Source organism: the organism of the source record quoted next, unplaced genomic scaffold (genome assembly GCF_019419815.1).
Source record: "Pyrus x bretschneideri cultivar Hongxiangsu unplaced genomic scaffold, Pyrus_bretschneideri_v1 Contig4, whole genome shotgun sequence".
NCBI lineage: Eukaryota > Viridiplantae > Streptophyta > Magnoliopsida > Rosales > Rosaceae > Pyrus > Pyrus x bretschneideri.
This window is the reverse complement of record NW_025999723.1, coordinates 10,272,193-10,300,076: the sequence shown is the minus strand read 5'-3', so window position 1 is coordinate 10,300,076 and position 27,884 is coordinate 10,272,193. Positions and strand designations below refer to the sequence as shown.

Below are 27,884 nucleotides of genomic sequence, written 5' to 3'. Positions count from 1 at the left end.
GCTTATTCTCTCAATTGGCTTACTAGTGGGGAAAAATAAATAAATAAATAAAATCGGACGGCAGATATTTTTTATTGACAGATCAAACAAAGTCGAAGAATCCAAACAAATCAAATTGATAAGAGAGAAAAGGAAGCTTCGTAGAAGCCAAGCTCACGGACAATTTAAGCTATTCTCTCATTTTTCAAGATTACGTTTTAGCCACATAGGTCCCCTCTTCCCCCCACAACAAAGAACCTTCCTAGAAAGTTCGAATAAAAAAAATATATTTAAACCTCATAAAATTAAAATTTACAAATAGAAATCAAGATCAGTGATCACGTTGTAGATCAAATTGTTGCACCACATCTGACTTTGGAATTTCAAACACTTTTAGGCCGTTCACATGTCTTGTTCCTTGATAAATCAACCGTCCATTTGATCTACTTTCAACATCAAGGTTGCAAACATTTTTGTGTGTGATCGGTACATTGTCATGTGGTGTTATTGTTTACTCATATTTTTAAATATTTTTTTCTTAACCTTGTGATGTTTTTCATTCTGTTTTACAAATTTACACCTTTAGGTCCGGTTTTATAAGAGTTAGGTTTCATGTCCCCCCTAGTTTCTTTGTATCTTTGTCATTTTTGTTTATAAACGGCTAAGGTTTATGCCTTCATTCTTTTTCATGTATTTTTTAATTTGTTTTTGTTGTATTATGAGATATTAGGTTTATGTTTTCCTAACTAAATATACATTTTTTTCGATATCAATAAAATTCTCTCATACCGTTAAGGTTTTCTGAAAAAACAAAACTCATATTTTTAAATATAACATATTTTCATTCATATTATAACGTATAAATTAGTAACATCACGTGACAGTGTTACAATTAGACGAAGACATTTTTTTTCCAATTTGGGTGGATAGGGCATCATCAAGGCAATAACTAACCAAATGGGTGGCTAAGATTGAGATAGAGTCGTAGCCTAGGCATCTTGCAAATTAATATCAATAAATTTCACACACCAATGATGCATTTTGTATTGATTGTAAACTCCCACAAAACAAAAGAGGCCTTAAGCCAAAACATTATATATATTCTTCCAATCCCCATAGCTCTGCAAAAGTCCTCTTGTTATGTGTTGTTGTATCGCATTTTCCACTACACATTAAAATACAAACCATGGAAAACAAGGGCACCACCTCAAGGAAGTCCACAGAACCAACTGAATACCAAGACTTGCTGCCAGTCATGGCGGAGAAGCTGGACGTGGAGACGTTTGTGTCCGAGTTATGTGGAGGTTTCCGGCTTCTGGCGGACCCCGAACGGGGGCTGATCACGTCGGAGAGCCTGAAGAAGAATTCAGCGCTTCTCGGGATGGAGGGGATGAGCAAGGAGGATGCTGAAGGAATGGTTAGGGAAGGAGATCTTGATGGAGATGGTGCACTGGGTGAGACTGAGTTTTGTATACTGATGGTGAGGCTTAGTCCTGGGATTATGGAAGATGCTGAGACATGGCTTGAGAAAGCACTTGATCAAGAACTCAACAAGTCTTCTGATCATCTTTGATGTTGTAGAATTCCAGTGCTTTTTATATCTCAATTGCAGAATGACATGTTTTTCCAATATATGTCCTGGATATTTGATCACTTATGTCGATTGGTGTATTGTTTAAATTTAATTTCGATCCGTTAAACGATTGGAAATTAATGTCTCATCATTTTAGCTAATTTCTGTTATTTATTTATTTTTTATTTTTTTATGAAACTTGGCAAGGCTGCAGGGCACTGTTAATAATGTTTTATTAAAATTGTTAGATTGGATTACATAGTGTAATTAAGAGGACAAGATCATGATTAAGGGATAGTTGTCCCATTTGCCATCTCATAATTTATAATCTAATGAGACCAATGGACCGGTCATTGCAACTTGGGATGCTTGGCTGGATCACAAGGAGCAAACAGTGACAAAATAATTTCTTATACTTGTCTTGATGCTTATGAATCGATGTATTTGTTCTTATGTAAAATTAATAGATCCGAGTGGTTACGAGCACTTGTTCATGCACATTAAGTTATGTATTCGATTTTCACATACTCTGATATTCATTTGTCTGTTACAATTTATATACAGTTTATTATCGCTTTCGTTTGTCCAGCGTACGAATCTCTTGAGTGCAAAAGGCGCAGGGTTGGCATAGGGGTCCAGAGGGAAAAGCCGAAGTTATGACTTGTGTGGCATTTGCGCGCGATTCTTTTGTGTATGCAGAGACATCACGTGGCAAATATCTATTGAACTGTTGGTATAACACATGACAAGCATTTGCTGGAACTAGAGACGCCATCGGGGCTACATATTAGCTGCAAAAGAGAATCACTCCATTTGCACATGGTGGAAGAAGTGCTCAGAATGCAACGAAGCTTCCTACCAGTTACTGAGTCACGTCCATCAAATATCTGATTTGGTACAGACAACCTAGTTCAACTTTCCAAAACTGAACTAGATATTGCCCAAATCCAAACATTTCTCCATACGAGGGGATAAATTACAGATGCGAGATGAGTCAAGACAATGTGTTCGAGCAGAAATCTAACCAAATTCTTATTATTTCAACCCTAGAGATCAACTTGAACTTCATAATAACATGAGCTTGAACGAAGTACTATCGTTTCATCCTCTACAGATGTACCTAAAAGCTATATAGCGAAACTAATGATAAGCCCACTACTGCATCAGATGACTTCAAGTTCATCTTTGGATAGGCGAACAACTGCAAACAGTAAATGATAAATCACAAACTGAAATGGTATAACATCAACCTCACAAGCAATTGAAATCTCTGCATATAGAGAATGAACAGCGTGGTATGAAAGCATACCTGCAGTATCTGCCGTATTCAGTACTCGCATTCCTTCCATGTTCAGGACTCCTGCGCCTGTCATACACTGGACCGTTGTACCTGTCATAAACTGGGCTGCGAGGATGGCCATAATCAGGACTTGGACGCCTGCGATAACCATGACTTGGTGATTTCCAATAAGGACTATCACCATGTATACCATAGCTGCCCCCTCTAGGAGGGCTATCACAGTAGCGATCACCTCTCTCGACATCATCTCTCTCACTATCGTCTCTCAGAGCGTACTCCACACCGACAACCCTGTCTAGTATCTTGCTGCAAAAATGATATAATTTTGCCTCAGTTTCTCAGCGTTCTAGTCAAATGAGTTGAGTAAGAAAACAAACATATTACTAACCTCAAGTTTGTAGCCTGAAGAGCTTCAGTAGCTTCTTCCTGTGTGTCAAACTGCACAAATGCAAAGTTCCAACGAATTCTGACATGAAGCACCTTCCCATAAGGCTCAAAGTGCCTTTCAATATCACGAACTTTGGTGTAGGACGGGATCACAGATGATAACAAACAAACTTTTAGTCGGGCTCTGGTTTGCCAGTGATTTAGACCCATCATGATGGCGACCACGTTCACCCTGATAAATTAAATTGTTAATACGTTATAGGTTAAGATCTTAAGACCCGATACATATACTACCAAAAAATACACTGTATGACTTGTGAGTTGATATAGAAAAAAATACAATGAGAGAGATTATAAAAAATAAAAGATAATCGTACCTTAGCCCATTCCACAGATAGCCTGCACCTGTCATATCCAAGTGGCCTATTATCGAGGTGAAAGATAGCTTCTTCAGCATCCTGTTCATCCTCAAATTAGACAAAAGCAAAACCTGAAACAGAGGAAAAAATCAGACGCAGAAAAGAACAAAGGAAGCATCAGCATATAACTCACTCATAAGCGAGTACATCAACCTCATATATCTTTACCCTGGCACAAACTAAAGTAAATACAACACCTCCATTTACGCGAGGGACTTGACGGATATAAGGTGGTAGAGGCGTTGCTTGAAGAACTAAATCATGATGGTAGCATACTAAAGGTTTTAATCCAAAGTTTCAGGTCTGAATCATTGCTAAGAATGCTTCGCCATTCAGAGAGCACAAATTCCGTAATGGAAGGCATGGCACGACAGAATCAAAGATCCCCATTATCAGTGATTGAAGGCATGGCCAGATTTCATTAATCCCCTATGAATAGTGGTGGACTTGTGGTAGGCATGGCAAAAGAAATGATCCCACTCGGACAATTCTTGTGAAATGGCAACGTTATGCGACGAAGTGGGTGAGTGACGGATGATCGAGTGAAGAAAACGCAGAATGTTGCTATCTGTGAATGGAGTGTAGAGAAGCAGGCAACCAGGACGGTTTCCTCAATTGAAATCTGGAAGTGATGTTGGCAAGAAGCACAGTTCATTTTCCTTTAGTATACAAGTTCCTGCGCCAAAAGCAACACTTCAAAACCTGGTCCAAGAAATTGCAAACTCGCGGCTGCCACTTCCTTTCCTCCAGGAAAAGAAGCACTGGATATCCAAACTACAAAAGTAGCCATACATCCATAACCAACAAGCTCAAGTTTTACACCAAACTCTACTCTTCTGTTTATCAGAACAAATGATTAGATACAACCATGCCAGGCAAACGGAGCGGCCGGTCCCGAATCAAACAGACACACCTGAACGTTCTCTGAATCGATGAATCATAGGAAGAAACAAAAAGGGTAAATGCAGATAAAATAAAAATCAAACACACCCGTAAAACCACAACAGGAGCAATTCATTACATGAAATCTTGAATGATCCATAGCCAGCAGACACACAATCCCATAGGACAAAATCACTAACTCGACAAATCAAACCCAACAAAAAGATATTGAATCTTTAACATAAATCATCAAATTCTACCCTATAAACAAGTCAAAACAAGTCAATGGTGGCGTACCAGACTTCATATCGACACGCTCGACCCTCCCGTATTTAGAGAACAACCGGTCCAGCTCCGATTGCCGAGTTTGCCGACGAAAACTGGCCTCATTGTTGCCATTTTCGTGCAAATTGCACCGAAACAAACAGTCCAAAAAATCCCCAATTGATACAGGAATAGTCAGAAGATAGAGAGGGTAAGGTTGGGCTTTCATTTTCAAACGAATCCCATCTAACCGAGGACCGTTTAATCGCATATACCGTCCGATTGTCCGACTTTTCGTGCTAAGTGAATTGGGTTGCTGACTAATCACTGGGCTACTCAACTTTTATTTTGGTGGCCTGCTGACTGCTGAGGCTTCATTTGGGCTACTAGCCTACTACTATCAAATAAATAATGTTATTAGGAGTTTTCTTCTCTCGGTCACTTTGTGATGAAGAATTTATGATACCCACCGTTAGATTATATAGTGGTTGGAATTATAACATCAAAACACATTAATTTATTGTCCACTTTTGATATAAAATTTAAGGGGGATAGGAACATCTCTGAATGAAATGTTAAAAGGTCCTCATCAATACTAACAGTAAAAAAAAAACAACATTAGTGTTTTCTAATCGAAATACCAATTTTTATGTGGCAATGACGTGGGTTGACAGCAAAGGTGGTTGGGATTATAACATTAAAAATACATTAATTTATCGTCCCTTTTGATATCAAATATAAGGATGGATAATATTACATTTCCTGGTTACACTGATGATCAATAGAATATTTAAGATGTTATTAAGCTTTTAATAGTGGCTTAGGTGAATTTGATTTTTATATACACAAAAAGTTCGTATACAAGATGTAGGCTATTTGATTTTGATTTGTAATACCATAGTTGTTGTGGTGTGAGTTTAATAAATATATATATTTTTTTTTGTTCAAATTGTTATTATTCAATTGATGGATACAAGTTGAGAATACAATATAAATATAATTGCAAGAGTAGTTTGAACTTAAAAAAAAAAGTTTCAAAATCAAATGTACCGATGAACTTTGTCTTCGTCGCTTCGATATATATTGCCAAAATTTAGCCACCAAATCAACAAATCATGCAACTCTAGTCCTACTCGCTGTTTGGGATGTAGTTCAAGATATCCCATGCATACATATATACATACATATATACATATATACATATATATATATATATATGAAAACTAATTAACTCCTAAGACTAACTCTAACCCATGGCCTAAAACCTATAATTTCCCTTCTATTTCCCCTAATCCATTCCAACCCTAGTTCTAATTGAAGTTAGAACCTAAAACTTGAAAAAATGCCAGATTCTGGCCAGTATTGAACCCAAAAAATGGTGTGGGCCCCACTAGCGAGAGTGAAACTTAGTGCTTGAACGCCAGACGAGGGGTTGCAACATACGCACGAGAGCGATGCGCCAAACGGACATACCGGCATTGTGACATCCCACATCGCCCAGGGGAGTGATCCTTAAATGTATATTTCCATCCCTACCTAGCACGAGGCCTTTTGGGAGCTCACTGGCTTCGGGTTCCGTAGGAACTTCGACGTTAAGCGAGATCGAATATAATCAAATCTAACGGTAAAAAAAAAGATCTAACGGTCCAAATTTAAATCCAATGGCTAAAACAATTAAAAAAAATTATTTAACTCAAAATTCACCCAAAAACTCTATAAATATCTATGTATTTGTTCAAACATCCACACGAAACTCTATCATGTGTTTTGTATGTGATTCATATGTATAATGTGTGTCTTGTGTGTATCATGTATTTTGTGTTTATACATCTCTATCAAGATTTTCATATTCTTCCATAGTGTTTCATGAGTTTTATGTATCGATTTAGTGATTTTTGAATATTTATCGGAATTTAAATACTTTTAGGTTAAAATGTTCATAAAATTAATTTAGGGTAGTCTACATAATTTTTTTTTAAAAAAATAGCCTAAATTCATTCTTTAATAATATGAGGCTAAAATGTTATGCCAAAAGGGTTGAAACAAAAATTGTTTATAAGTTAAAACCTAAATTTTCCGGGCTAAAGATGTTTGGTTTCAAGCCAAGGGTTGACGATGATCTAAGTTGTATTTGTGACATATTTACTTCAAGACTCTTGGTTCTAGTCGCATCTTGTGGTGGCCGTATTGGAGTTTAAAATCTTTTGCATTCGGTGCGAATCATCTCTAGATCAAGAAATTAATGATCACCAGAGAATATATACCCATCTGACAACTCTTGTACTTAGTTGTTCTTTTTAACAATAAAAGATTGAGCACAATTTCCTTAATTATTTTAAACCTTCAAATCAACTCAGCTCTAAAAAATAATTGAAATGGTTACCAGAATGACTGATAGATAGGTACTGAAACTTCGAAGGATACTTTGGCGATTCCAACAATTAACAAAACCTCACCATAAAAGACAGATGTGCTAACCCTAAGCACCCCAAAAGAGAAACAAAACAATATTGTGATCGTGGAAGCAGCCACACCAATGCATGCATGCACCTACCAACAAATGACTAACAAAACAAGTTCATGTATATTAGCTTGCTTGGGCAACACACTTCCTTATGTTTACTACTCAAGGCAAAATGTCTTAATCTTGCTTAAAACCAAATTAAAATAAAATAAAAATAATTATGATGATAAATTGACTAACAGAGGTAGTGGATGAAGCAGGTGAAGGGAGGAAGTTTCCAGGAAGAACTTTTGTTTGAATCAATGGGTTTACTTTCCTTTGCTTTCCACAACACAAACATTAAACAATTGGAAACGATATGATTAAATATAAAAGGCAGTTGCAGAACAAGCAAAGCAAATGCGATCATTGATTTGTACATCGCATGGTCTTCTTTAACTCTTTACCAGCCTAGCACCCCTGTCCCCATAACACACCAGACACCTTCGAAATTCTCTTCTTTTTTTACAACTTGTCCCTTTTTTTCTTTTTAATTAGTGGGCACCAATGAAACTTGAACAACATTTGAATGTAGTCATTGAATATCATATGTTTCTACCACCTCTAACTATAAATCCGTACATGTTTTGTACGTATATAAGTTAGTGTTTTTGGTCAAAATGGTTACTGAGATTGACATAATTTTTCACATTGGTTCTTGATACTGAAAATCGATAGACGGATCCAGTTGGAGAAACGGTATTGCATATGACTAGTCTAACAAAAATAATGACAGATTCAATTGGAGATAGTTTTTTTAACATTCTGCCTTCAACTTAACTTTATGAACTATCTTGACAATAAATCGTTTCAGTTATCAAGAGTTTCAATTGCCTCGTAAACGATTGGATCACAAAAATTGCAAACAGGAAATAAAACATAATCCCATAAAAAGGGACACCGTTCATCAAGATTAGTTAAGAGATTAACTAAAAACAAAACTATCCTGCTTTGAATTAACAGTTGAACTTTGTTTGTTTCTTGATTTTTTTTTTTTTTTTTTTCTTCCTTTAGAAAACACAAAAGCAAAAAGAAATGTAAGGACATATTCTTCTACGGCTGTACGCGTACGGCAAACAAAGTTAGCCACAAGTCACAAATCACCAATAAAATATGAGGGCAAAAAAGTCAAACTAAGTGGGTCCCAGGCGTAAATAGTCCCAACCCACAAGGGTATAATCGTAAACAACGGTTCATATTCGGGAGCACTACCTCTCCTGTTCCGAAAATTCAGAAAACTTAACAGTTAAACTGACCAAAGACCAACTTGAGCGAAAGCAAAAGATTCCAAAATTCTTTCCAAAAAGGCAGAGAGAGACCAGACCAGTCCACTTATCCCAAAATTCAAAAGACCATTGAATCTCCCTTGGTTTGTTTGACAAGTTTAATTTAGTTTTCTGTTGTGCACTTGGGGCCTTGCATTGCTTTGTGCCCAAGTCAGAAGCCAGAAGCCAGAAGCCAGAAGCAGCCGACAGCTTTTGGTGTTTTCATGTCTTCTACATGTTCTTCTTTAAAGGGTCAGTTCTTTTTTACTTCAATTATGCTCCATTCAGTTCAAATTTTACTTCTTTTTGTTGGTTTTTTTTTCATTCTATACAAGTAAAATTGAACTCGGACCTCGGATGCAAGGGTGAATGCTCTTAACTAAGGTAGCTATAGCTTTTAAGTCTGTTGCAGTTTTTTTAAATTCGAGTACGCTCCAGAGTTCAAATAATTCATCTTTTTGTTGTTTTGTGTTGTGGGTTTTGGAGATAATTGGCAGATGTTCTGTGGTTTATAAGTTTGTAACTGCTTTTTTCTTGTGTTTTTTGGTTATCTTTTTGTTTTTATCTCTCTCTCTCTCTCTCTCTCTAAACTTCTCTCTCTCTAAACTGCTACTTTGAGTCATTTCTACCCTTCATTTGAAGAATTAGTAAAATAGAAAGACATATTTGGGCTTGTAGCAGAGAAAAAGAGTGTACAAGTTCTCAATTCCTTCTCAAAGTTCAATTTTCTTGGTAACTTCATTTTTCAAAATCTGATTCATGACATCATATATGTTTGAATTTTGAATTGATGGCCTGTTGAAATTTACCGTTTTTCTTTTTCTGGTAAAAATTTCTTACATGTTTTCGAATTGCTCTGCAGGTGTCTGACATGGGTTTAGGAGACTTTTAACCAAGATTTTTCGTCTGGAGGTGAAATTCGAGCTCCGAAATTGAAGCATCAATGGAAGAAAAGCCGTTCCCGGCATGGTCATGGTCAATTGAGCAGTGCTTGAAGGAGTTACATGTGAAGCTAGATAAGGGTCTGAGCACTTATGAGGTTGAGAAGCGGCGCGAAAGGCATGGCTGGAATGAGCTTGCCAAAGAGAAGGGGAAGCCGTTATGGCGGCTTGTACTCGAGCAGTTCGACGACACATTAGTGAAAATACTTCTGGTTGCGGCCTTCATATCTTTTGTTTTGGCTTTCATGGGTGGAGGTGAGTCAGGGGACTCCGGGTTCGAAGCCTATGTGGAACCGTTTGTGATAGTTTTAATTCTAGTCCTCAATGCCATTGTTGGAGTTTGGCAAGAGAGTAATGCTGAAAAAGCGCTCGAAGCGCTTAAGCAGATGCAGAGCGTGTCCGCTAAGGTTTTGAGAGACGGGTATTTGGTGCCGGATTTACCTGCAAGGGAACTTGTTCCGGGTGACATTGTTGAGTTGCGCGTTGGAGACAAAGTCCCTGCTGATATGAGAGTGGTGGTTTTAAAGACTTCGACTTTGAGAGTTGAGCAGAGTTCATTGACTGGAGAGGCCATGCCGGTGTTGAAAAACACTGATCCGATATCCATGGATGACTGTGACTTGCAGGCTAAAGAGAATATGGTTTTTTCGGGCACAACAGTCGTCAATGGAAGCTGTCTTTGTGTTGTGATTAGCACTGGCATGAACACTGAGATTGGGAAAATCCAGAAGCAAATACATGAGGCTTCTTTGGAAGAAGATGACACCCCTTTGAAGAAGAAGCTGGATGAATTTGGAAGCCGGTTCACGACTGCAATTGGGTTTGTTTGCCTCATTGTTTGGGTTATGAACTACAAAAACTTCCTATCTTGGGATCTCGTCGATGGATGGCCAACGAATGTTAGGTTTTCGTTCGAGAGATGCACGTACTATTTCAAGATCGCTGTTGCACTTGCTGTGGCTGCAATCCCAGAAGGTCTTCCTGCTGTTATCACAACTTGCTTAGCTCTTGGGACAAGGAAAATGGCACAAAAGAATGCGATTGTGAGGAAGCTTCCGAGCGTAGAAACCTTAGGATGCACAACTGTGATTTGTTCGGACAAAACGGGGACCTTGACAACAAACCAGATGTCTGTGACAGAGTTCTTCACTTTGGGTGGAAAAACCACTGCTTCGCGAACAATTCGTGTTGAAGGCACAACTTATGATCCCAAGGATGGCGGAATTGTTGATTGGAGTTGCTTTAACATGGATGTTAACATGCAGGCCATGGCAGAAATATGTGCTGTTTGCAATGATGCTGGCATTTATTTTGATGGCCAGCTCTTCAGGTCTACAGGTTTGCCTACTGAGGCAGCTCTCAAGGTTTTGGTCGAAAAGATGGGAGTTCCAGACGCCAAAGCGAGGAACAAAATTCGTGACATGCAGCTCGCTGCAAGCTACTTAATTGACAGCACGGCAGCGAAATTAGGTTAGCAGAAAGCCATATATTCTTATGTTCTTCCTATGATCTTAGCTGCTGTCAATGGATTAGGTTTTTAACTGTCAATTTTTCTACAGGGTGTTGCGAGTGGTGGACAAAAAGATCGAAAAGGGTTGCCACGCTAGAATTTGATCGTGTCCGAAAGTCTATGAGTGTTATTGTCCGGGAGCCAACTGGGCGTAATCGACTTCTTGTCAAGGTACATGTCATTGCTGTCTGCAACTTGATTTGAGTTTGCTGTTGCAGCATGTTTTCATGCTTGATGTATCTGGTGCGATTGGCAGGGTGCCGTTGAGAGCTTACTGGAGCGCACATTCCATGTGCAACTTGCTGATGGATCCCTCGTTCCAATCGACGAAACCTGTAAACAGCTATTGCTCTCGAGACTCCAAGAGATGAGCTCGAAGGGATTGCGGTGCTTGGGATTTGCATACAAGGAGGAGTTGGGAGAGTTCTCAGATTATTCTTCCGCAAGTCATCCTGCTCACAAGAAGTTGTTTGATCCGGCCTGCTACTCCTCCATCGAAAGTGACTTAATTTTTGTAGGCATTGTTGGGTTAAGAGTACGTATACCGCACAAACCTTTCGCTGATTGATTTCTAAAGTTGAAATTTTCTAAGATTTCCATTTGTAACTGTGTTTGTACAGGACCCGCCTCGCGATGAAGTTGGCAAAGCGATCGAAGATTGTAGAGAAGCTGGAATTAAAGTTATGGTGATAACTGGAGATAATAAGTCCACGGCTGAGGCAATCTGTCAAGAAATCAGATTGTTCTCTAAAGACGAGGATCTGAAAGGGAGAAGCTTTACAGGAAAAGATTTCATGGTTCTTCCGAAATCACAACAAATGGAAGTTTTATCGAAACCAGGAGGGAAGGTTTTCTCTCGTGCCGAGCCTAGGCATAAGCAAGAAATAGTAAGGATGCTGAAAGAGATGGGGGAGATTGTTGCAATGACCGGAGATGGAGTGAACGATGCACCAGCACTCAAACTCGCTGACATTGGAATCGCCATGGGAATTACGGGGACTGAGGTAACAGAGACTCTCTCTTAACCAACTGCCGCTTATACCTCTTGCTAACTTAAAGGCCTAAGCTTTCATGTTTTATAACTCAGGTGGCGAAAGAAGCTTCGGATATGGTTTTGGCAGATGATAATTTCAGTACTATTGTTTCCGCTGTTGCAGAAGGCCGGGCCATTTACACTAATATGAAAGCTTTCATCAGGTACATCTCCTTGTTCAAAATCCTTCCTCCCACGTTTACCGTTTTCTTCCCTTGAGTAAGCACTTTATCAATATGTCAATTTGCAGGTACATGATATCTTCAAACGTCGGAGAAGTTATATCCATATTCTTGACCGCTGCGTTGGGAATACCAGAATGTATGATACCTGTGCAGCTTCTGTGGGTAAATCTGGTTACCGATGGACCGCCAGCAACAGCTCTCGGTTTTAACCCAGCTGACATTCATATTATGAAGAAACCACCTCGGAAAAGCAATGATCCTCTTATGAGTTCTTGGGTTCTCTTCCGTTACTTGGTAAGTATGAACGGAATGGTAATCTGTCTTACTTCAAATTCGAACTTCAACATGCCACTCATATGCTTAAGTACTAACCTGTTCAAAAAATGCAGGTAATTGGATCCTACGTAGGCATCGCAACCGTTGGCATCTTTGTCTTGTGGTATACTCAGGCTTCCTTCATGGGCATCACTCTTGTGAGTGACGGACACACACTCGTTGAAGTGTCTCAACTTCGCAACTGGGGCGACTGCCCCTCATGGTCAAACTTCACAGCGGCTCCATTCACGGTTAGTGGGGGTCGGACAATCACTTTTTCCGACCCCTGTGACTATTTCTCTGTTGGGAAAGTGAAGGCAATGACTCTGTCCCTCTCTGTACTGGTGGCCATTGAGATGTTCAATTCCCTCAATGCTCTCTCTGAAGACATCAGCTTGGTGAAAATGCCACCTTGGAGGAACCCTTGGCTTCTGGTTGCCATGTCGGTCTCATTTGGGCTTCACTGCCTCATCCTCTACATCCCGTTTCTGGCAGATGTCTTCGGTGTTGTTCCGTTGAGCCTGAATGAGTGGCTTCTCGTAATTTTGATCTCCGCGCCAGTGATACTTATCGACGAGGTTCTTAAATTAGTAGGGAGGAGGAGATGGAGAGCAAAGAAGGAGAAGACAGCATGATAGAACGAGTCAATTCACTGTTGATTAGAATTCTCTGATGATTATATTTGTGTACCTAAGGTTTGTTTTATGTCAAACTAAAGGCATTAATCACCATTTATTCATTAATCAAATTAGAAATTAGAAATCAAATTCGAAAAAACGAAAACAGAAATGAAACAAGAACTTAAATGGATTCAAAGGGCACAATTTACTCGAAAATTTTACTGCAAATTTTTTTAACATTTCCTATGTATACACAAGAAAGAATCCACATCCTATAGTAGAAAAAAGAATTCAATTTTTTGTCCAAAAAAATGACCTCAGCTTCCCTTACCAGGCAACCGGTGGTGCCTTGCAATGATCTCTCTTCTCCCTACGCCAACATACAAAGCAAGCTTCAAATACACAAGCGGAAACCAACTTCCGGCAGTACCTTATGTATGACAGAAACGAACTTCCTACTGCTCCAACAGCTTAGTTTCTATGCAAGAGCAGCTGAATTTTAATTGTCATTTCGCATCTTGAGACTGCAACCCCACGTCAAGACAAATTAAATTGCATCCCTCCGATCACACGTCACTGAAAGTTAGATAATGGCATACTGACCAGAGAGCCATGCTCTGCACTCTAATATGAAGGGCCCCATGTCTAGCTATGCATGGCCAGCCCCGTGTTTTTAGTAGTCATTGTGAAGTTGAAGCATAAGGGTGAGTTAATGCTTGATCTTCAAATCAATGACACGTAGCTGAAACCACGAAGCTCCTTCAGAAATAAGAAGACTGATCATGAAGCACGTTCAGGTGAGCAAGTATTCTGGCTGCCATAGATTTCACACTACCACTTCCACGCTGAGTTAAGTCGACTAAAGGCATCTGAGCTGAGCCTCCAAACTTCTGTTTAAACTCCAGCAACCGGAACATTCTTTCTAGAGCATATAAGGCTTTCTCTTGCAATCTAGGGTTTGGGTGAACAAGAAATTTTATTATAGGTGGGATGGCATTTGCATCTGTAAGCACCTTACTACCCATCTGCAGTCTCTCACCTTCGATTAAAGTTAATAGTGCATCTAAAGAAGCCTCACAAGCTCCGGGATCAGGTTCCCCAAGAATCCTAACCAGTGGCCCCACTGCACCAGCCTCCACAAGGCAAAATGATGAAACAATGCCACAGATTCCTCCATGAACAGGGCATCCAGTTTCTGGTGGGGCCGAGAAGCAGCAGAATCCTTTGCGGTTAGGTAAAGACCGGCTCAAACGTGGTGAACTCTTTGAAAATCGAGAAAGAGATATGGCTGCACGTTCCTTTGTCAATGAAGTTCCAGACTCCAGCAAATGTACGAACAACGGTATAATGCCAGTTTCAGCTGCACTCTTTTGCCATTCCAAGTTTGTTGGAGCAGTGAACCGACAAATGGCTCCAACAGCATTCTCTGTCAACTGATTTCTATGGGGACCATTCTCCTTGCTATTCTGGAGAAAACTGAGTATGACAGGTAGTGCCCCAGCATCCATAAGCCACTGTGTGATCTCGGTGTTTTCGGGAAGGTTAGAGATAATGCCCATTGCATAAGCGACCTCCTCTTCGTCATCAGAAGTTTTGATGATCTTGATTATAGTCTCAATGCACTTCTGATTCACATGCTCCAGGATGGTGGTGACTTCACTGTTGCCTTCTACTAAGCAAGAGAACAGCTTTACAGCACTTGCTCGTAGGTTTAGGTCATCATGCTCGCACAACTGAACCAATACTTGTACAGCTGAGGACTGTAAAGGTAACCACATCAGTGAAAAGCTTATATAACGCTTGTGAAGCAGAAGCTGTGTAAATCAAGTTAGCATCTGCTAAAGATTATTATGTCTGGTTATGAGATAAATTGTGGAAACGAAACTTGGAATTAAAACTCTGAAATTCAAGGAAGGACACATCTGACTAAACATTTCCTAACTTCACATTTCAATAACCAGAAAAACATGGTATAGCCATAAAGGAGGCGATGACTAAAAATATATCGATAAATTATAAAAACAAAACCTTCTCTTAACAAAGCTTCAATTAACTTCTGTTTCTTTATATCTATATTATTGTATGGGAATTTGGATGTGCATCATTAGTCCAAATTGCGCATACGCTACCCCAGTCGTTAATGTTTTCAGGAGGGTGATGGAGGAAAGTCAAATGATGATGACTACTAATTGCAAAACATGATAAATCCCATTGCAGTTTCTTAGAAGAAAAGAAAAGGGCCTGTCAGTTGAAGCTTAGACTTCATAATTTCAGTTGATATCCGTTTGAACCTTCGCCTACCTCCCAAGTTCTTATGAGACTAGCCACATTTCTATTTGAACTTCTAAATCCCGTTAATATTCTACTGGTAGATTTGTGTATGCAGGAAACCAATTTTTATTGAAATTAAAACCTCTTGTAAAATAAGATGCACACCTGTATCAACTTGGTCTTGATACTTGTAGCGGAGGGGGATTGACATAAGGCGTGGAAGGTCCGAATGATGCTTTGCTGTACATTGGGCCCCATCACGCTAATCAAAGAGAAAAGCTTGATAATATCTTCATCTGATTCCAAAATGAAATGGGTGTCTGGTTGGATTCTTGAGACGCCATTGAAATGGAGAGTTGCATAATTGTGGCTGCTATGTATTCACGCAAACTTGACAATGACGAACTAAGATTGAAAAGAAGGTCAAGTAATGGGCGTTCAGCACCTTCTCGAATCATCTGTATACCATTTTTAGGCAAGCTTGAGAGGTTTCTAAGAGCTCTAACAGCCACCATTTTAATTGGAATGTCACCATGTGCGACCATGTAAAGAAGCGGACCCATTACTCCTCCTTGAACCAAAGATTCTTTATTGTGGTCGGTCAATTCCATCTCCGCCAAATTTGATGCCATAATCATTTTTACATCTTCCGGTCCTGAATGAAGAAACGACAAACTTTATAGCAAAAATAACGTTATTTACTCATATGATGAACCCTTAAGACACATAAATGTAGCAAACACATAAATTGAAAATCATTGCATACCTATACAATAGTTTAAGCTTTCATAAACTATATCTTATCATAATCATATCCAAGTATGCACAAATATAAACTAATGGAATTCAATTCGATACGCTGAAAATTTAAATCGCTGAAGAATAAATTGTACCGATAAAATTTAGGGAGTTTTAACGAAACACTCCCGATACTGTTCACTTTTAACGAAAAACCACATTTTTACCTTTTCCTGGTACAATTCATTACACCTTTATTTGTCCTTTTTCATTAAAACTAAAGTTGTTTTGAACTTTTCGTTGGTTTTCCTTAAAATTTAAGATTGATAAACTTTTGACTACAAACAATATAAAAAATCAGAAGGAACCGTTACATATATTACTAAAGGTTGCAAAAAATAAAAATTGAAAATTGAACCCCACACTTGTAGGTTTATTTTACAAAAGGTTGCAACTTTAGCTTAAAAATTATCTATTTTGGTATTTTACTGTTTTACAATCTGTATGAGCATAAAACCAGAAAACAAAAGAAAAGATCCTGTATGAGGCATTTATGAGAAATCAAGACGAAAGAATATAAGAGAACCTGTAGTGAGACGCTGCAGCAAATGTTTAAAATAGTTTGCCTTCGCCATCTGTACAACATTCTCATTAGAGAATGACAGATTCTCCAGTAGCTCTCGTGCATCTCTGGCAGCCCAATTATCGTCACTGTTGGACATGGTAACTAATAAGAGTATACAACCTTGAACCTTCCCAATACATTCTCTTATCAAATTATTTTTTGATAACTCCAAAAGTAGTGCAACTGCTAACTTCCTTTCCTCAACACGGCGCCCAAGTGAACGAACAATAGATTCAATACCGTTATCAACTTTGGCGATTCTTTCCTGCAATATTAATTATAAGGTTTTAGCCATACAGGAAGGATTTAAGAAAATATAACACAAGAAAATCAAATGTATAAGAAAATGAAGTGCATTATTGTTCATCAAAAGAATATCACAGCAGAGAAGTTGAATGAGAATCATCACTATCCTTCACCAAAATGCAAAGGATATCACAACAGTAAACAAAGTATTACCTTCGCATCATCCCTATCCTTCACCAAAATGCAAAGGATGACAAGAGCATTGTTCCTTATCTCGGGATTTTTAACACCAAGAAGTTGAATGAGAATCGGTATGTAGTTCTCTAGTATGACCCATTCCTTATGCAATTCTCTTTGTTTACAGAGATCTAGTAAATCACCCAGGCAATGAAGCACTTCTTCTTCTTCTTCTTCAGATTGGAGTTTTGATTTCAAGGAACCAATCGTAATAATCGAATTTCTGTCCTTCCATTCTTCTATGGATTGCCGAAGAGTTTTATTGGGCCGCAAAATTGATGTGTCCAAAGAAGTCATGGTCAGGGGGCACAATTTGTTCCCATCAGCAAACCACTTTTCTATAGCACTTCTCTCAAATGTCTGTCCAGAAGAAGTTTCCACAGGGTCCACCATAACGTCCCTGGTGATTGGACAATAAAATGACTGAAGCGGTTCCAATAGTTGAAACCCCAACGATTTCCGCTTCATCATATATTTCATTTCTTTCTCCTTAGAAGATGAAGTTGCATCAGCTCTTTCTAATAAAGCAATTATTTGCTCCATTTGTATAGCTTCAGCCTGGTCTTTCCTCAGCCGAGCATTTTCTATCTCACTCCTGAAGTCTTCTAATTCCTTCTTTAACACTGACCTCTCAGTTGAGATTCCGATTGCCTGTGCTATAAGAACCAGCAAATTATTTGCATAAGAACGATCAACGTTTCTCTCCTGTATTCCAGACTCGATCTTGTTCAAAATCTCTTCTTCTGCTATTGCTGCCCTGAACTCAGCTCGCTGCATATTATCACAAAGCTTTTCAATTTCTTCAACTATGCCAGATGAAAGATCTAGAGAAGTCAGGGGAAGAAGACCTAAAGCCCGACTGATCTCTTTCATAGTATCTTCTAGGCGCTTAACTATTGTTCGGCAATGGATTAAGAGATACACTTTGTTTCTCTTCCTGCACTCAAGGGTCAGTTGCTTTGCGGCTCTGATTTCTCGGTTAAGAATCACCATAACATTGTTTAAGCTCTCAGAATGAAGAATAGATTTCTTGTTCAACTCCCTTAAGATGGGGACTATCCTTTCCACATAAGTTGAAACCTCTTTAAATGTATCCTTCTTAACAAGGACATCCCCAGCAGCAGCTGCAATTTCAAAAATGGCCTCTACTGTTTGAGAAATTATTTCTGAAGCCGGAGCAGACGCAACACTGGAAACCAAGTCTACTGCGAACATTTTGATTCTCACCAACACTAGGAAGTGAGATCCTCATTTACCATTTGACTACTCAACTGATAAAAACAGCAGTTGCCCTGTTGCAGGACAACAACCTCAAGCTTCTGATCTCTATATGCCTGCTTTCAGCTTCAATCTGAAATATCACAGTATTTTCTGTTTTGGTCATGCTAGTAAATTGATTATATTTGGAATGTATTTACCCTATATACATGGACCAACTTCTTATTCAGAGCACCGGGCAGAAATGAAAATCACACAATTATAAACTGGTTATAAATTCTCCATTTGGTTGCTGAGAATTAAGTCTTTTATTCTTTAATTCGAATGTCATGAATCTACTCACTAGTCTTCCATTACCCATTTTCCAGATATCAAAACAACATGCAGTAAGTAAACCCTTCATTTTCCTCTGCAATGGAAAGGAAGGTGGTTTTGGTTTGTTTATCACAAATTAAATGACTGAAAGCTCATCCATAAATTTGTAATCCCATAACTGTGTCAAAAGTTCCCTTCTTTCATTAACAAAAAAATGAAACTTTTGTAAGTTCACTAAAACTAATTATTCTTTCCTGCTTTCTCCTCTACGCAGAGAAAAAAATATACTTCCATTTTCCGGTCAGAGAGCTTTTTTTTTAACAAACAATATTATCTACAGTATGGGGTGGGGAGTGGATTAAGTCTCACAATGGGCTAGCAATAATGTGATTCAAATCACCTTTGACGAGAATCAAACCTACAACCTCTTACTTATAAGTGAAGGAGAATACCACTAGCAATAATAGGGCCTTCCTCTTCAACCCGCTGCACTCCGGCTTCAAACCCTCCCCCTTCGCCTTCCCTTAGTGTATTTTAGAGCAATAATATCGTTTGTAATAAAAAAACCTGCTTCATGAAAACCCAAAGCAACCAAAATCATGCACTTGAAAGTTGAAACAAAGAAGATTCTAGTCCTAAAACAAGGATCTGAAATCATCAATATTGCTTCATTTTCCAAAGATCTGAAATCATCAATAATGCTTCATTTTCCAGCTCCTTTCCACAATTTTGGGCTCAAATTGCAATTCATTAGGACCCCATTAAACATCAAACAGGTAAATAACCCAGAATCCAAAAACCCAGTTCATGGCCAACACAAAAGTCTTCGCTAAATGAATAAGAGAAAGTTCAGGAGACATACCTGACAAAGAGTTCATGCCCAGCCCACCAAAACTCACAGCACCATCACTCTTCTCACCACAATTTTCTAGGAAAATGCACCCAATTTTCCCGGGAAAATTAGCAATCAGTCCACCACAGAACCCTTTCAGAAATAGAAAAAATAAATTTCAAAAGTAGGACTAAATGGAATTTCCTTTCTACTTTTTCTCTTCTTTTTTTCTCCTGGGTAATCAATTTGGAAAGTTGTAACCTGAAAAATTTTGTCTTTGAGTTTGTAGGGAGGATGAAGACTCCTCTCCCAAGTCCCAAGTCTTGACCCTTTCTTTGAAGGGCCTGACAACAAAAAGACCTCTTCTTTGAAGACTTAATTTCTGCAAAAGGTAAATTTTTACAGGAGTGAAACAGAAAATGGGAGGAAGAGAACCTTCTTTCCTTTCCGGGTCTTTGCTTTAATCCTTGTGGAGCTTTCAACTCAGCAAGGCAGCTGCAGCTCCGTTGACTCCAATGCATCAAAACTCTGGATGCAAAGAAACAACAAATATTATATATTATCGAATTTAAAGTTAAACAAGGGTTAACATGGGTGTGACTTTATTGCTGTGATGTAATATTCACACATCTCATTTTACTTTTTACATATCTTTTTCATTTTTGATTGTTGAATCGGATGAATTAAAGAAGATTAACGGACATAAATTATGAAGAGGTGTGTGAGAAGTAAAATGAGGTGTATCGATAGTACGCCTCTTTATTATTACGTAACACTTAGTGTTGCGAGTATTTTAATTTAATTTTTACCATTATTAGATTTTTTTTATTTTTAATTTTAGCCCCTTTTTTTTTTTCAAATGAATTGATAAAAGGATAATGTTATCCACATACTCATTTTTACTTCTAGGTTTTGATTTTCTTCAATTCATTCTATCCAACGGTTGAAAATGAAAAAAATGTGTGAGAAATAAAATTAAGTGTGTGGATAGCACATCCCTTGATAAAATTGTGAGTGTTGTGCTCTTGTATGGTTAATGTGAGTCGCATTTACACTATATTAGCAACAAACAAAAAGGCATCAAATTAATTGAGCATTACACTTTCAAACCTCAAGCAGACAGAAAATATAAATTTATACAATTAAAATATCAAAGTGTAACGTGAAAAAATTAAGGGAAGTTAGCTACGATTTACATATTTTGGCATTTGATTTTTTGTAACGATGACATGTTGATAATGTATCACTGATACAACAATGATATGATAACAACATAATTGTATAATGACACCATAATAAGCACTTATTATTTTTTTTCAAATAATGTTGAAATATATTACTGTAACTAATTGCCCAAAATTTTAAAATGTTAGTTCGTTACTAAACAATAAAAAAACAAAGGTAGAAAAATAGAAGCTCATCGAAGCCTTAGGATCAAATTTTAAAATGTAATTACTCTATATGTATTGCCAAGTTGCCATGAGAGCCATCAACCATCCGTCTTTGAAAAGTATTAAGTTCTTAAACACGTATTGGTAGCGGGGGTCCACTGCTGCCTCACTGGTCAACCACGTTTTTCTTCTTCCACACAAAAAACAGAAATTTGATCTCCATGATTGCATATTATACACATTGAGATATTTGCTAATTTTTGTAATTTTCTTTTAAATTTGTATGAAGCTGCTAGAACTTTAATTTTAGTTGATTACTCTTGAACTTTTATCAGTAGATAATTTTCCTCTTAAATTTTAATTTTAACCAATTATCCCCTAATCTTTTATAATTAGTCAATTTCTCATTGAACTTTGATTTTAGCCAGTTACGTGCTTGAATGTTTATAATTGGTTGATTGAATTTGGATCATGACCTGAAATTGGTGAATTGAGACGGTCATGTAAATTAAGTCACAAGGTCAGCAAGATCATGAAGAAGATTCACAGTTGTCCACATTAGGAATAAAATCTAAACAAAAAGTTTAGAGAGTGAGATAGAGGAAGAGAAGAAGAAGAAGAAAAACAATATGTTGTCTTTATTAGGGATAAAATTTCCTATTTTCTCTCACACAATTTTACATGTGGCGTGCACATGACCAAGATGAATGAAAATTTGGATGAAAATTTTCTAATCTAACACCAAGGAAAATTGGCCAGTTATAAAAGTTTAAGAGGTAATTGGTTAAAATTAAAGTTCAAGGGGAAAATTGACAGCTCCTTACAAGTTCCTGGGAGAAATCGCCAAATAAAATTTTTCATATTTGTGGGGTTACTTAACAATGTTTAAGTTTTGTTTAAACTAATAAGAATTTATTGAGCAATCATCACAAACCTACATAGAACATACATGCCGGAGGTAATGTCACACATGCCAAAAAAACATCACATTTACAATTTCATAATGAGTATAATACAATTTCTCAACAACCACTCAGACTCACATCAAACCAACAAAAAAATAACAACCTTGCAAGTCGTAGAACCACCATAACGGCTTCATGAGGAAAAGACCACACCATACTGATATTTTTGCCACTGTCAGCAAAAAAAAAAATACACTACTATGAGTCACCTTCAACGAACGATGAGCTTCCTCCTCTGCTTTGTCGTGGCACAAACCAAAAGAAAAACAAAAATTAAACATTAGCTCTAAACAATAGATGCCATAAAAGTTCTCATTGATAAAGCTAGAAAGCGACTACAACTATGAAAATTATTCTCGCTACAATGAAAGAGTGCCAACAACAACATAAAAAATAAAAAAACACATAAGGGAAAAAGGGAAGAAATCTAGAGAGATTATTGCCCCCGATCAACGGTTGGGGTCGCAGCTAAGGGTGTTTTTCTTTCTATTTTCTCTCCAGATTGGGGCTAACAACGTTTTAATTGATAAAGAGCTAATAATGTCTTTAATGACAATTCTGTAAATTGGTAATCCTAAAAGCACTTATGTTGGTATTGGCTATGAAAAAGGTGAAAGATAATATTTATTCTTATCTGAAAGCATCCTTCCTTCTCAATGCCCCGATATCTATGCAATGTATTTTCGATCTTGTACCCACAAAGCGGTACACTGATCCAAAAAAGTATGCTTAGGCAGTTCCTTCACTAAACACAGCAATAACTTCCCCTTTCCCGAACACAGCTTACAACTTTTATCGTACTTTGCTCTCTAAAGAGAAACTCTTTTCAAAATCCAAATTCTCTAAAAATGAGAACCGCAAATATGCCTTATAGATAAAATAAAGCCCGAATTTACTCCGTTGTTCAACAATGTTATGCACTAAAGTTGAACCAAACACAAGAAGATGCACACCTGTATCAACTTGGTCTTGATACTTGTAGCGGAGGGGGATTGACATAAGGCGTGGAAGGTCCGAATGATGCTTTGCTGTACATTGGGCCCCATCACGCTAATCAAAGAGAAAAGCTTGATAATATCTTCATCTGATTCCAAAAATGAAATGGGTGTCTGGTTGGATTCTTGAGACGCCATTGAAATGGAGAGTTGCATAATTGTGGCTGCTATGTATTCACGCACACTTGACAATGACGAACTAAGATTGAAAAGAAGGTCAAGTAATGGGCGTTCAGCACCTTCTCGAATCATCTGTATACCATTTTTAGGCAAGCTTGAGAGGTTTCTAAGAGCTCTAACAGCCGCCATTTTAATTGGAATGTCACCATGTGCGACCATGAAAAGAAGCGGACCCATTACTCCTCCTTGAACCAAAGATTCTTTATTGTGGTCGGTCAATTCCATCTCCGCCAAATTTGATGCCATAATCATTTTTACATCTTCCGGTCCTGAATGAAGAAACGACAAACTTTATAGCAAAAATAACGTTATTTACTCATATGATGAACCCTTAAGACACATAAATGTAGCAAACACATAAATTGAAAATCATTGCATACCTATACAATAGTTTAAGCTTTCATAAACTATATCTTATCATAATCATATCCAAGTATGCACAAATATAAACTAATGGAATTCAATTCGATACGCTGAAAATTTAAATCGCTGAAGAATAAATTGTACCGATAAAATTTAGGGAGTTTTAACGAAACACTCCCGATACTGTTCACTTTTAACGAAAAACCACATTTTTACCTTTTCCTGGTACAATTCATTACACCTTTATTTGTCCTTTTTCATTAAAACTAAAGTTGTTTTGAACTTTTTGTAGGTTTTCCTTAAATTTAAGATTGATAAACTTTTGACTACAAACAATATAAAAAATCAGAAGGAACCGTTACATATATTACTAAAGGTTGCAAAAAATAAAAATTGAAAATTGAACCCCACACTTGTAGGTTTATTTTACAAAAGGTTGCAACTTTAGCTTAAAAATTATCTATTTTGGTATTTTACTGTTTTACAATCTGTATGAGCATAAAACCAGAAAACAAAAGAAAAGATCCTGTATGAGGCATTTATGAGAAATCAAGACGAAAGAATATAAGAGAACCTGTAGTGAGACGCTGCAGCAAATGTTTAAAATAGTTTGCCTTCGCCATCTGTACAACATTCTCATTAGAGAATGACAGATTCTCCAGTAGCTCTCGTGCATCTCTGGCAGCCCAATTATCGTCACTGTTGGACATGGTAACTAATAAGAGTATGCAACCTTGAACCTTCCCAATACATTCTCTTATCAAATTATTTTTTGATAACTCCAAAAGTAATGCAACTGCTAACTTCCTTTCCTCAACACGGCGCCCAAGTGAACGAACAATAGATTCAATACCGTTATCAACTTTGGCGATTCTTTCCTGCAATATTAATTATAAGGTTTTAGCCATACAGGAAGGATTTAAGAAAATATAACACAAGAAAATCAAATGTATAAGAAAATGAAGTGCATTATTGTTCATCAAAAGAATATCACAGCAGAGAAGTTGAATGAGAATCATCACTATCCTTCGCCAAAATGCAAAGGATATCACAACAGTAAACAAAGTATTACCTTCGCATCATCCCTATCCTTCACCAAAATGCAAAGGATGACAAGAGCATTGTTCCTTATCTCGGGATTTTTAACACCAAGAAGTTGAATGAGAATCGGTATGTAGTTCTCTAGTATGACCCATTCCTTATGCAATTCTCTTTGTTTACAGAGATCTAGTAAATCACCCAGGCAATGAAGCACTTCTTCTTCTTCTTCTTCAGATTGGAGTTTTGATTTCAAGGAACCAATCGTAATAATCGAATTTCTGTCCTTCCATTCTTCTATGGATTGCCGAAGAGTTTTATTGGGCCGCAAAATTGATGTGTCCAAAGAAGTCATGGTCAGGGGGCACAATTTGTTCCCATCAGCAAACCACTTTTCTATAGCACTTCTCTCAAATGTCTGTCCAGAAGAAGTTTCCACAGGGTCCACCATAACGTCCCTGGTGATTGGACAATAAAATGACTGAAGCGGTTCCAATAGTTGAAACCCCAAAGATTTCCGCTTCATCATATATTTCATTTCTTTCTCCTTAGAAGATGAAGTTGCATCAGCTCTTTCTAATAAAGCAATTATTTGCTCCATTTGTATAGCTTCAGCCTGGTCTTTCCTCAGCCGAGCATTTTCTATCTCACTCCTGAAGTCTTCTAATTCCTTCTTTAACACTGACCTCTCAGTTGAGATTCCGATTGCCTCTGCTATAAGAACCAGCAAATTATTTGCATAAGAACGATCAACGTTTCTCTCCTGGATTCCAGACTCGATCTTGTTCAAAATCTCTTCTTCTGCTATTGCTGCCCTGAACTCAGCTCGCTGCATATTATCACAAAGCTTTTCAATTTCTTCAACTATGCCAGATGAAAGATCTAGAGAAGTCAGGGGAAGAAGACCTAAAGCCCGACTGATCTCTTTCATAGTATCTTCTAGGCGCTTAACTATTGTTCGGCAATGGATTAAGAGATACACTTTGTTTCTCTTCCTGCACTCAAGGGTCAGTTGCTTTGCGGCTCTGATTTCTCGGTTAAGAATCACCATAACATTGTTTAAGCTCTCAGAATGAAGAATAGATTTCTTGTTCAACTCCCTTAAGATGGGGACTATCCTTTCCACATAAGTTGAAACCTCTTTAAATGTATCCTTCTTAACAAGGACATCCCCAGCAGCAGCTGCAATTTCAAAAATGGCCTCTACTGTTTGAGAAATTATTTCTGAAGCCGGAGCAGACGCAACACTGGAAACCAAGTCTACTGCGAACATTTTGATTCTCACCAACACTAGGAAGTGAGATCCTCATTTACCATTTGACTACTCAACTGATAAAAACAGCAGTTGCCCTGTTGCAGGACAACAACCTCAAGCTTCTGATCTCTATATGCCTGCTTTCAGCTTCAATCTGAAATATCACAGTATTTTCTGTTTTGGTCATGCTAGTAAATTGATTATATTTGGAATGTATTTACCCTATATACATGGACCAACTTCTTATTCAGAGCACCGGGCAGAAATGAAAATCACACAATTATAAACTGGTTATAAATTCTCCATTTGGTTGCTGAGAATTAAGTCTTTTATTCTTTAATTCGAATGTCATGAATCTACTCACTAGTCTTCCATTACCCATTTTCCAGATATCAAAACAACATGCAGTAAGTAAACCCTTCATTTTCCTCCGCAATGGAAAGGAAGGTGGTTTTGGTTTGTTTATCACAAATTAAATGACTGAAAGCTCATCCATAAATTTGTAATCCCATAACTGTGTCAAAAGTTCCCTTCTTTCATTAACAAAAAAATGAAACTTTTGTAAGTTCACTAAAACTAATTATTCTTTCCAGCTTTCTCCTCTACGCAGAGAAAAAAATATACTTCCATTTTCCGGTCAGAGAGCTTTTTTTTTAACAAACAATATTATCTACAGTATGGGGTGGGGAGTGGATTAAGTCTCACAATGGGCTAGCAATAATGTGATTCAAATCATCTTTGACGAGAATCAAACCTACAACCTCTTACTTACAAGTGAAGGAGAATACCACTAGCAATAATAGGGCCTTCCTCTTCAACCCGCTGCACTCCGGCTTCAAACCCTCCCCCTTCGCCTTCCCTTAGTGTATTTTAGAGCAATAATATCGTTTGTAATAAAAAAACCTGCTTCATGAAAACCCAAAGCAACCAAAATCATGCACTTGAAAGTTGAAACAAAGAAGATTCTAGTCCTAAAACAAGGATCTGAAATCATCAATATTGCTTCATTTTCCAAAGATCTGAAATCATCAATAATGCTTCATTTTCCAGCTCCTTTCCACAATTTTGGGCTCAAATTGCAATTCATTAGGACCCCATTAAACATCAAACAGGTAAATAACCCAGAATCCAAAAACCCAGTTCATGGCCAACACAAAAGTCTTCGCTAAATGAATAAGAGAAAGTTCAGGAGACATACCTGACAAAGAGTTCATGCCCAGCCCACCAAAACTCACAGCACCATCACTCTTCTCACCACAATTTTCTACGAAAATCCACCCAATTTTCCCGGGAAAATTAGCAATCAGTCTACCACAGAACCCTTTCAGAAATAGAAAAAATAAATTTCAAAAGTAGGACTAAAAGGAATTTCCTTTCTACTTTTTCTCTTCTTTTTGTCTCCTGGGTAATCAATTTGGAAAGTTGTAACCTGAAAAATTTTGTCTTTGAGTTTGTAGGGAGGATGAAGACTCCTCTCCCAAGTCCCAAGTCTTGACCCTTTCTTTGAAGGGCCTGACAACAAAAAGACCTCTTCTTTGAAGACTTAATTTCTGCAAAAGGTAAATTTTTACAGGAGTGAAACAGAAAATGGGAGGAAGAGAACCTTCTTTCCTTTCCGGGTCTTTGCTTTAATCCTTGTGGAGCTTTCAACTCAGCAAGGCAGCTGCAGCTCCGTTGACTCAAATGCATCAAAACTCTGGATGCAAAGAAACAACAAATATTATATATTATCGAATTTAAAGTTAAACAAGGGTTAACATGGGTGTGACTTTATTGCTGTGATGTGATATTCACACATCTCATTTTACTTTTTATATATCTTTTTCATTTTTGATCATTGAATCGGATGAATTAAAGAAGATTAACGGACATAAATTATGAAGAGGTGTGTGAGAAGTAAAATGAGGTGTATCGATAGTACGCCTCTTTATTATTACGTAACACTTAGTGTTGCGAGTATTTTAATTTAATTTTTACCATTATTAGATTTTTTTTATTTTTAATTTTAGCCCCTTTTTTTTTTTCAAATGAATTGATAA

General features: G+C 37.6%; 5 protein-coding genes across 15 annotated transcripts; 2 read left to right on the top strand and 3 right to left on the bottom strand.

Annotated features, from left to right (window-relative positions):
* Positions 1-1,014: 1,014 nt before the first annotated feature.
* LOC103927200 (calcium-binding protein KIC) lies at positions 1,015-1,659 on the top strand. Its single transcript, XM_009336096.3, has one exon. The coding sequence runs from the start codon at positions 1,166-1,168 to the stop codon at positions 1,550-1,552; it is 387 nt and encodes a 128-aa protein (XP_009334371.1). The 5' UTR covers positions 1,015-1,165; the 3' UTR covers positions 1,553-1,659.
* Positions 1,660-2,489: 830 nt separating this feature from the next.
* Positions 2,490-5,018, bottom strand: LOC103927204 (serine/arginine-rich splicing factor RS31). 6 transcript variants are annotated; one of them, XM_048565620.1, is made up of 6 exons: positions 4,649-5,017; positions 3,856-4,334; positions 3,617-3,729; positions 3,241-3,471; positions 2,862-3,158; positions 2,490-2,753 (listed from the first exon to the last, which is right to left on the bottom strand). In XM_048565620.1, exons 2-6 carry the CDS (start codon positions 3,859-3,861, stop codon positions 2,732-2,734), a joined length of 669 nt encoding a protein of 222 aa, XP_048421577.1. In that variant the 5' UTR covers positions 3,862-4,334; positions 4,649-5,017; the 3' UTR covers positions 2,490-2,731. The 6 variants fall into 6 exon arrangements, with proteins under 6 accessions (XP_048421577.1, XP_048421575.1, XP_048421578.1 ...); XM_048565618.1 differs by having other exon boundaries at positions 3,856-4,582; positions 4,838-5,017; XM_048565621.1 differs by having other exon boundaries at positions 3,856-4,571; positions 4,838-5,017.
* A 3,514-nt stretch (positions 5,019-8,532) lies between these two features.
* Positions 8,533-13,304, top strand: LOC103927202 (calcium-transporting ATPase, endoplasmic reticulum-type). Of its 3 annotated transcripts, none has more exons than XM_009336100.3 (8): positions 8,533-8,824; positions 9,435-10,983; positions 11,073-11,194; positions 11,280-11,558; positions 11,644-12,027; positions 12,111-12,220; positions 12,307-12,535; positions 12,631-13,304. In XM_009336100.3, the coding sequence occupies exons 2-8, from the start codon at positions 9,516-9,518 to the stop codon at positions 13,189-13,191; spliced, it is 3,153 nt and encodes a 1,050-aa protein (XP_009334375.2). In that variant the 5' UTR covers positions 8,533-8,824; positions 9,435-9,515; the 3' UTR covers positions 13,192-13,304. The 3 variants fall into 3 exon arrangements, with proteins under 3 accessions (XP_009334375.2, XP_009334377.2, XP_009334376.2); XM_009336102.3 differs by lacking the exon at positions 8,533-8,824 and adding an exon at positions 8,915-8,937; XM_009336101.3 differs by lacking the exon at positions 8,533-8,824 and adding an exon at positions 9,144-9,304.
* A 58-nt stretch (positions 13,305-13,362) lies between these two features.
* LOC103927201 (U-box domain-containing protein 44) lies at positions 13,363-20,170 on the bottom strand. The gene is given in 7 exon segments (XM_009336098.3): positions 13,363-14,936; positions 15,613-15,758; positions 15,761-16,102; positions 16,772-17,075; positions 17,270-18,644; positions 19,279-19,393; positions 19,689-20,170. Coding segments are annotated over 5 exon segments (3,030 nt in total). The 5' UTR covers positions 18,509-18,644; positions 19,279-19,393; positions 19,689-20,170; the 3' UTR covers positions 13,363-13,937.
* Positions 14,969-27,549, bottom strand: LOC125468867 (U-box domain-containing protein 44-like). Of its 4 annotated transcripts, XM_048565449.1 has the most exons (7): positions 27,449-27,467; positions 27,044-27,109; positions 26,618-26,748; positions 24,625-25,999; positions 24,127-24,430; positions 22,968-23,458; positions 14,969-15,612 (listed from the first exon to the last, which is right to left on the bottom strand). In XM_048565449.1, exons 4-7 carry the CDS (start codon positions 25,861-25,863, stop codon positions 15,583-15,585), a joined length of 2,064 nt encoding a protein of 687 aa, XP_048421406.1. In that variant the 5' UTR covers positions 25,864-25,999; positions 26,618-26,748; positions 27,044-27,109; positions 27,449-27,467; the 3' UTR covers positions 14,969-15,582. The 4 variants fall into 4 exon arrangements, with proteins under 4 accessions (XP_048421406.1, XP_048421405.1, XP_048421407.1 ...); XM_048565448.1 differs by having other exon boundaries at positions 26,634-26,748; positions 27,044-27,549; XM_048565451.1 differs by lacking the exon at positions 14,969-15,612 and adding an exon at positions 22,021-22,249 and having other exon boundaries at positions 27,044-27,549.
* Between the last annotated feature and the right edge of the window lie 335 nt (positions 27,550-27,884).